The sequence below is a fragment of the Oncorhynchus gorbuscha genome, linkage group LG04 (genome assembly GCF_021184085.1).
Source record: "Oncorhynchus gorbuscha isolate QuinsamMale2020 ecotype Even-year linkage group LG04, OgorEven_v1.0, whole genome shotgun sequence".
NCBI lineage: Eukaryota > Metazoa > Chordata > Actinopteri > Salmoniformes > Salmonidae > Oncorhynchus > Oncorhynchus gorbuscha.
Window position 1 is genome coordinate 21,047,322 of NC_060176.1, and position 9,781 is coordinate 21,057,102.

Here is a 9,781-nt window from a genome sequence, read left to right on the forward strand (position 1 = left end):
AGCAAAGCAGGATAGTCTGGTTAAATTGTGGCCTAAGAGGGATAAAAGCAAGAATGACAAGAATGTTCCTCTATAATTATCATTTTCACTGAGGGTGCAGAGGTTAACCTTGTGTGAATTGAAGAATTGTGTGTTTACTCATGAGCATAAAAAAACGTTCATATTTTTACTGATGTTTATTTTGTCTTTTTACATATTTTGTCCTTTAGCGGATGCTCTTATCCAGAGCAATTAGGGTTAAGTGCCTTGCTAAACTGCACATTGACAAATGTTTCACCTAGTTGGCTCAGGGATTCAAACCAGCAACCTTTCGTTTACTGGCCCAACACTCTTAACCACTAGGCTACTGTACCTGTTGTCCTGTGTTGTAGAAATTCATCCTGAGAGAGACTTTGTCATTTCTTCAATCTATCATCTTTATTTAACATTGATTCATTATTGCAATAATGAGACTAGTCAACCCAACAGTCTTGTCTTTTGGGCCCAGTAGCCTAACCTTTACAGACAATGCAGTTTCTATATAGTTGTCACTAAAGAAGCTTATCTGCCTCTGGTGTTGCTTCTCAGATGCAAGAATGAACAGACACAATAAGGGTTTTGTTCTATACAATAGAATAGAATAAAACTTTATTGTCCATCCAGGATGGACATTTTTCTTTGGCATCATCTCCATTAAAAGAATCAAATACACACATTAATTTGCACACATTTAAACCAGTCAGTCCATCATGTTGCATGCACTAACAACATAGAGGACATTAATACATTCACTCGCACACGACCACTGTGCCAACTGCACTAGACGGATAAGTACATATACCGATACAATTTACTTTGCATTTAGTTGTCCAACAGCACAAGGAACGAATGAATGTTTGAACCCGTTGTTCTGTTATTCTGAAGCACCGTTCAGAGGGAAGTCTCTCGACTGAGGGTGTAGAGGGTGGGAGGGGTCACCAATGACAGCCAGTGCCTTTTTTTTGGTTGCCTTGTGGAACAGAATGTTCAAATACGCCTGTGGTCGACCAATTACTTTGCTGGCTGTGTTTACTATTCTAGTCAGTTTGCAATTGCTCCTCTACGCTCAGATTACCATAGCAGACTGTCATATTGAACACGAGGATGCTCTCCACCAAGCTGCTGTACACCCTCTCCAGAACATCCTGGCTGACCGCAAACCCCTTTCATTTCCTGATTAAGAACAGGCGTTGGCTTGCTTTTACATTTTTAAAATTCATATTCCTCCAGGCTCCCTTTATCTCAGTTACGCCCACCACATCTTATCTATGGAATGCTAGCTGTAAGGTTATTAGGCTCCTCTCTGTTCACACAGACATTTCATAGAACAGAAATGTCTTACTATTGGTTAAGTATATAATCGTTAACTATTAATATCAAACAAACCAGGTAAATATGTCATTTTTCTATCATACCTGTCATATGCAGGTATTGTGACTCAAATATAGATGTATTTATATTTGTGGACGTATAACAGTGACTCCACTCTGAGTAGAGTAGAAGGTTAACCCATCTTATTAAACTTGCACTGACCCCTGATAAACTCTGACCCTCGGCACATATTGTTGATGAGGTGCTCTCTACATATATTTAGAACACATGTTTAGAACATTTCTTATTTGAGTAGTCATGCCATCACCGGGCACTTTCCAACGTTAATCCACATCTATATCATTACCGGGGATGTCTTGCATATGGATTTCAAACTTGAGGGAGTTGTACTGAATGTTACACATTAACCAATATGCTCAACTTCATGTGTTGACTTTACAACCAAAGAGATAATGACAGAGTCGACATAATAAACTCTCAAGTATTTGACCCTGGCCCACAAGGAGAAACTTTGGGGACAGAGGAAGAGTTCGGAGGGAACACAGTGAACTGTGAAATCTGAAGAAGCACCAGACAGACCAAAGTCAAACTAACTTAGTGTAGGCTGAGAAATGTATTGAAACAAGTCAAAATACACTTTTTTTTGAGTTAGTAACAAACAGAGTTAGAGAGAAAACCATAGTGGCTGTAGTGAACCAGAGGCTGTTGGAGAGGACAAGTCCAGGTCAGGCTGGATGAGATTGTGTGTTAGTTTGACAGAGTAAGAGATGTTGTCTGGAGGTAGTGTATGGGGGACTCTGCTGATACTGTCCTGTGCTCTCAAGCTCTCCTTGACACAGGACGAACACATGAACAACGCACTGAGGCTAATGTCAGAGACACCACTGATTGATGGGTAAGTGACTAACACATTTTCCTCTCCTCACAAGACCCTAGAGTGGGTGATTTTGAATGTTTAAACCAAAATGAATCGTTTATAATACATTACATCGACATATTTGATTCACACTGTAATGTTAATGGCATAGAAGACGTGCCAATGTAAGGTGTGTATTGTATGTGTAAAGACTGACGCTGGAGATGAGAAGCAGGTACGGGGAGTTGAACATTTAATGAGGAACGGACAGGTAACAGGACAGGAACAGCGTCAGCACACGGGTAAACAAGGACGTATGGCAATCAATGCAGAAGCAGGGAACAGAGCGGGGAACCAGACAGATATAGGGGAGGTAATGACAGAGGGGATTGAGTCCAGGTGAGTCCAATGATCGCTGATGTGTGTGACGGGGGGGAAGGCAGGTATGCGTAATGATGGTGGCAGGAGTGCGTCGTGCTCGGGAGCGAGCGGGGGCTGGAGTGCGTCGTGCTCGGGAGCGAGCGGGGGCAGGAGTGCGTCGTGCTCGGGAGCGAGCGGGGGCAGGAGTGCGTCGTGCTCGGGAACGAGCGGGGGCAGGAGTGCGTCGTGCTCGGGAACGAGCGGGGGCAGGAGTGCGTCGTGTTCGGGAGCGAGCGGGGGCAGGGGTGCGTCGTGTTCGGGAGCGAGCGGGGGCAGGAGTGCGTCGTGCTCGGGAACGAGCGGGGGCAGGAGTGCGTCGTGCTCGGGAGCGAGCGGGGGCAGGAGTGCGTCGTGCTCGGGAGCGAGCGGGGGCAGGAGTGCGTCGTGCTCGGGAACGAGCGGGGGAAGGAGTGCGTCGTGCTCGGGAGCGAGCGGGGGCAGGAGTGCGTCGTGCTCGGGAGCGAGCGGGGGCAGGAGTGCGTCGTGCTCGGGAGCAGGAGTGCGTCGTGCTCGGGAGCGAGCGGGGGCAGGAGTGCGTCGTGCTCGGGAGCAGGAGTGCGTCGTGCTCGGGAGCGAGTGGGGGCAGGCGTGACAGTATATGCTTCGTTAAGATTTTGGAGTCTGTTTTTTAACGTTTCAAGATGGTTCTGTCCTAATGTACAGTTAAATAATGGCTGTGTGTTAGCAGCACTGACTGCCCTGCATGAATAGTACCATGCGTTGATCTCTCTGTCTTGACTCCACAGCCATAATGATCTGCCCTGGCAGTTGAGGATGAAGTTTAACAACCAGCTGAACAAAGTGGATCTGTACACCCTCAACAACACACACACCAACATCCCCAAGATCAGGGAGGGACGACTGGCAGCACAGGTACACACACGCATGCACCCACACAAACTGACAAGGACGCACAAAACGGTGTATGTGAGGGTGGTTGATAATAATACATGTATTAAATCAGGGACCCTAGCTTCAGCCGCGGGTCAAATTTTTTTTTCTTGAGTGGATGGTCGGGGGGCCAGAACATAATTACAAATAATTTGTAGACTTCAAATTGACCACAAGAAGCTCGCCAGTTGGGGAACTCTGTATTACGTAATAAACTGATAAAACATTTACTGTCCACTTGCAGTTCTGGGCAGCATATGTACCATGTGACACTCAGTACAAAGACGCAGCCAGACAAACTCTGGAGCAGATTGACGTCATCCACAGAATGTGCATGAAATACCCAGAAGCCTTCATGTTTGCTACCAGCAGCAAAGGTGAGAGTCATCTACAAAAAAAAAGTGTAATCAAAAGTTATACAGTAAGGGCTTTAGTTAATATGTAAAGTGAAAGTGTCATAGATTCCACAATGTACATTTAAAGGTAATTTCCAATTGAGCCAACATATGCAGCGTTTAACGTGAATGCAGTCTCCGCCAACACGGGAACATTGCCTTTAAATTTCAAACACAATGTAGAGCTGAACATCCGCGATACGGATTGAATGGAGCCATACATTTGGTTATGAGAATGAAACCCCTTTGGAACTCAACTGTGAAATACCATAGATAGCAGTTGCATTCACCCACCTCTATCATCAAGTATTTATTTTACCACAGATATCGTGGATGCCTTTAGTCAGAACAGGACAGCCAGTCTGATCGGGGTGGAAGGAGGACACTCTTTGGACAGCAGCCTGGGAACCCTGCGTACCATGTACCACCTGGGGGTCCGCTACCTCACCCTCACCCACAGCTGCAACACACCATGGTGAGTAGGCTCTGCTACCCTGCTAACGCCAGGGCCACCCTGGTCTGGGGACTTGGTGCCACAGATTATACTTACAGACAAGGTGCTCAACATTTTTTTTGTCGTACTTCATAGTTGAGATTCCTAAGTATATCAATGCTTTACACAGCATATGATGCTCTCTCAAAGAGCACATACAGCTAAGATAGAAATGACACGAATGTAAATGAATGAGACACAACAGGTAACAGCTGAAACTGCTTATTAAAAGACAAAAAAAGACTGTATTTCACTCAATTATGTGGTGGGGAAAATAGGGGATTCCTGTTGCCACCTGTCTCAGAGGTGTCATATTCTGGGGGGGGGGGGGGGGGTCTAAACAGATGGTCCTGCTAATCAAATCATGGCCCTGGACAGACTACAGGGCCTAATGAATCCCTCAGCCCCTCACTGATTCATATCATGTTAGCAGGATATAGGAGAGTGGAAGGGAAAGATCACTTCCAGAAGCTGGCCTGGTGTTTTACTGTGGTTGTGTGTGTTTTCCCCCCCAGGGCAGATAATTGGCTCGTGGATTCGGGAGCCGAGCAATCGCAGCACAATGGACTGTCTGAGTTTGGCAAGGTTGGTCTATCACACTGAGCCGCACACACACACACACACATTGGAAATACCCCACTCATAACAAAGGTAATATCTATGATACTATTTGGTGCAGCTTTTAATACTTCTGCTTCTGTCAAAAACATAGGCAATATTCCAAGTAAATATTTTTGTCAAATGAGCAATTCCTCAGAAACTATTGGATTACCCTCAAAGACTCATTTTCGTCTAGTTTGCCTTTAGATGTTCATTTATGTTATAGCAGTATGATATCACTTGTATAAAACACACTGGATGAAAACATGTTAATTCTCTTGATCCTAGCTACAAACCATATCATTAGGTTTGATAGGCTGAATGAATCACGTAGAATTGTCTCTATAACACCAGTAGGGTGACACAGTAAGAGGGTCATTTCCCCCAGTCCTGGCAGAAACATTCATTTTTTTCTCCACCCGACAGCAACTGATATTTGAGATGAACCGCATTGGGATGTTGATTGACTTGGCCCACGTGTCAGAGAACGTGATGAACCAGGTTCTAGACCTGTCCAAAGCCCCAGTCATCTTCAGTCACTCCTCTGCCTACGCTGTGTGCCCACACAAGAGGAACGTGCCTGACCACGTCCTGAAGAAGGTGGTGAGTGAAGGGGGAGAGGGGCAAGGGGATAGTGGATTACAGAATATATATGAGGGACTTGGTCATTCCTTCTCCTTAGACCTCATCCCTTCCCCGAGGAGGGTGGTGAGTCGGGGGAGAAGGGTGAGAGACGAGGGGATAGAGTATTGGGAGTCGGGTAGTGAGAGGAGAAGGACTAGGAGAGCAGGTAGAGTGAGGGGATTGGAGGGTGAGGTGTATAAAGGAATTGGACCTGAGATTGAGTGGACGTGATCGGATGAAGGGGTATGTGACGGGGGATAAGGGGAAGAACATGGATTGAGGAAACAGACAGGGAACTGAAAAGGGGTTTAAGAGTGAAAAGGAGGTATCTGGGAATATAGGCTGAGGGGAGGATGAGAAAGGGAAGGTTGAGGCAAAGGCAACGAAGAGTAAGCAATAAGACTGAAAATAAAACGTGGTAATGTCTACAGTGATATTAAAACTACAAAGATATCAAAAGGAAGTTAGAAAAGCCATCAGATCTTTCCAGTACCTTGGAAAACAGACACAAACTAAAATGTTTTATTACACTATTAAACCCAGCTCACGTCAGAAGCATTTATTGTGAAATACCTCATGCTGACAATAGCTTTACCAACGAGAGTACGGGAAACGTTTGAGCTATTCAGTGGTAAGGGCCCATAAAACTACAGATGAAGGAACATTGTATTTCTATATAGCACCATAAAATGTTAACAACAGAACATAAAAGCCCAACTGACTACACCAATATGGTAGCTACAGTTCTTCATTGTAATGGTTAGTGACTTGAGTTTATAGTTCTCACTTCATACAGTTTATATGTCTGTGTCCTTTTTTCTCACCAGCAAAACAAAAAAGGAATTGTCATGGTGAACTTTTACAACGACTATGTCACATGCAGCAATACAGCCAACCTATCACAGGTGGCAGGTGAGTAGCTGAGTCATGGTCATCATTTTTATCATTACTTTTTACTCTCCACCAATCACTCACTCACCCAACCTTGTCTCTCAAATTTTTATTATACAGTTTCTTCAGAAAGTATTCGTACCCCTTGACTTATTCCTCATTTTGTGTTAGTCTGAATTCAAAATGAATTCAAAAAATTATAATTCTCACCCATCTACACACCATACCTCATAACGCTAAAGTCAAAACATGTTTTTATACATTTTTGCAAATGTATAAAAAAATACACTGAAATATCACATTGACATAAATATTCAGACACTTCACTCAGTACTTTGTTGAAGCATCTTTGGCAGTCATTACAGCCTCGAGTCTTGACGCGAACAAGCTTGGGACACCTGTATTTGGGGAGTTTCTCACATTCTTCTCTGCAGATCCTCTTAAGCTCTGAGGTTGGATGGGGAGTGTCGCTGCACAGCTATTTTCAGGTCTCTCCAGAGATGTTCGATCGATCGGGTTCAAGTCTGGGCTCTGGCTGAGCCATTCAAGGACATTGAGACTTGTGGTGAGACTCCTAGGTTGTCTTGCCTGTGTGCGTAGGGTCGTTGTCCTGTTGGAAGGTGAACCTTCGCCCCAGTCTGAGGTCCTGAGCAGATTTTCATCAAGGATCTCTCTGTACATTGCTCTGTTCATCTTTGTCTCGATCTTGACTAGTCTCCCAGTCCCTGCCACTGAAAAACATCCTCACAGCATGATGCTGCCACCCCCATGCTGCACCGTAGGGATGGTACCAGGTTTCCTCCGGATGTGACACTTGGCATTCACGCCAAAGAGTTCAATCTTGGTTTCATCTGACCAGAGAATCTTGTTTTTCATGGTCTGAGTCTTTAGGTGCCTTTTGGCAAATTCCAAGTGGGCTTTCATGTGGCCACTCTACCATAAAGACCTGATTGGTGAAGTGCTGCAGAGATGGTTCTTTTTCTGGATGGTTCTCCCATCTCCACAGAGGAACTCTGGAGCTCTGTCAGAATGACCATCAGGTTCTTGGCCACCTCCCTGACCAAGGACCTTCTCCCCCAATTGTTCAGTTGGCCAGCTCTAGAAATAGTCTTCGTAGTTCCAAACTTCTTTCAGTTAAGAATGTTGGCGGCCACTCTATTCTTGGGGACCTTCATAGCTGCATAAATGTTTTGGTACCCTTCCCCAGATCTGTGCCACAACACAATCCTGTCTCGGAGCACTACGGACAATTCCTTTGACCTTATGGCTTGGTTTTTACTCTGACATGCACTGTCAAATAGACAGGTGTGTGCCCTTCCAAATGATGTCCAATCAATTGAATTTACCACAGGTGGACTCCAATCCAGTTGTAGAAACATCTCAAGGATGATCAATGGAAACAGGATGCACCTGAGCTCAATTTTGAGTCTGACAGCAAAGAGTCTGAATCAGTTTTAGAATAAGGTTGTAATGTAAATATAAATGGGAAAAAGGGAAGGGGTCTGAATACTTTCCGACTGCCCTGCATATTCACCTTTCTTTTCATGTTCAATCTAGATCACTTTGACCACATAAAGAATGTGGCTGGACACAGTATCATTGGTTTTGGTGGGGATTATGATGGAGTGGGCAGGTGAGTCGAGTGAATTGACCTAGGAGTTATTCACCTAGTTGCTAATTGTAATAATTCACCTAGTTGCTAATTGTAATATACCAGTAAAAAAGTATAAAGTAATATGTCTGAGTAGATATAGTAGTAGTATTTAAAAAATATATCAAAAGTCATGTCTGAGTAGTGGTAGTAAAATATTGTATAAATGTTTTACATGGAAAGAAACCCATTCTGCTGGGGGAGGAGTTCAGAAGAATTGCATAATATTGGCTTCAGTTTGACACACACACCCCTCTCTACCTGTGCCGTCTGTCAGGGTACCGGGGGGGCTGGAGGACGTGTCTAAGTACCCTGCTCTGGTGGCAGAGCTGCTGAGGAGAGGATGGACAGATGCTGAGGTGAAAGCTGCTCTGGGAGACAACCTGCTCAGAGTGTTCAGAGAGGTGGAGCGTGTGAGTACGACAGTAAAAGTTACACACTGACCTCTACAGCTCAGCACCCCTCACAACACCACTGTTTCCACACGATTGACATCAACACACACGCCTCCATAGATCCATTTAAAAAAGGGCTGATGCAATACAGAATACAGTGCATACACATAGATTACAGGCATATTTCATGCACTATTTGGTCCAGTGCTTTGTTACCCTTCCTGACTCTGAACTCCTATCTTCCAGGTACGAGACAGCATGAAGGGTACGGCCCCAGATGATCTGCCCATCCCTTATGAAGAAGTGAAAAACGACTGCAGGACCAGCTACGGCTACCCTGTCCCCAACCCAGACAGTGCTGGGACGATTCTCTCCCTCAGCCCTCTGGCTCTGGCACTAAAACTGACTCTGAGTAGCCTGCTCTCTTGGTCTCTATAAGGCCCCTGTACATAGACCATGCTGGGTGTGATGTTATGTCTATGGCAGTAGGCTGCCCAAGGCATAGCTGGACCTTACCACTGGAATTCTGCGGTCACTTCATCTTTCACAAGTTCTATTGGTGATGTAGTCCATGAACCGTGTTTGAAGGATTTGTACAACGAAATGTTAACATTAGTAAACCAGTAAATTCTTCTGAAACGGTGTTATATACATCACTGTTGACCTTATACCAAGTAAATCCATGACCAGGCAACTTTACATTTTAGAGTTGAAATTGAACGGTTAAATGTGGCCCTCAATAAACAAATAATCAGGAAAATTGTGTAAGCACAAGTATTTTGGGGGGGTATAATAATAAACATCTAATAACTCTACCATGCTGTCTTTACACCTTCCACTGCATCACTGCCTTTTTCACTTCAGTGTTGTACCATGAGCCATGTGACACAGGAAATACTAAACTGACTGAAAAGCTTTCAGAGGGGAGTTTATGGTTGAGAGACAACAGTGAGCATCCCAAATAATTGATAGGCTGTTCCAGATGTCATGTTCTGAAGCCCTGACTGAGCCGACTGCTGTACCTCTGTCTCCCTTTCCCCGTTCCTATACAGCCCTAGAGTCACGGAACACTGTCCGTTGAGCACATTTGACTTCATTTTGACATTCACAAAACAAACTCAAGGGCAGGTTAGAACAGTGTTTCACTCAGCAAAACAGTGTCTATGATCCCATCTGGCTCCGTCATTTTGATAACGCTGTACAAACAGACATCGT

General features: G+C 44.7%; 2 protein-coding genes across 2 annotated transcripts; both read left to right on the forward strand.

Annotated features, from left to right (window-relative positions):
* The first annotated feature begins 1,835 nt into the window (after positions 1 to 1,835).
* Positions 1,836 to 9,381, forward strand: LOC124033826 (dipeptidase 1-like). Its single transcript, XM_046346185.1, has 10 exons — positions 1,836 to 2,245; positions 3,373 to 3,499; positions 3,762 to 3,894; positions 4,237 to 4,387; positions 4,921 to 4,990; positions 5,432 to 5,608; positions 6,457 to 6,541; positions 8,078 to 8,153; positions 8,449 to 8,584; positions 8,813 to 9,381. The coding sequence occupies exons 1-10, from the start codon at positions 2,118 to 2,120 to the stop codon at positions 9,002 to 9,004; spliced, it is 1,275 nt and encodes a 424-aa protein (XP_046202141.1). The 5' UTR covers positions 1,836 to 2,117; the 3' UTR covers positions 9,005 to 9,381.
* Positions 2,256 to 3,452, forward strand: LOC124033827 (ABA-inducible protein PHV A1-like). The gene is made up of 2 exons (XM_046346186.1): positions 2,256 to 3,123; positions 3,157 to 3,452. Exons 1-2 carry the CDS (start codon positions 2,659 to 2,661, stop codon positions 3,256 to 3,258), a joined length of 567 nt encoding a protein of 188 aa, XP_046202142.1. The 5' UTR covers positions 2,256 to 2,658; the 3' UTR covers positions 3,259 to 3,452.
* Positions 9,382 to 9,781: the final 400 nt, after the last annotated feature.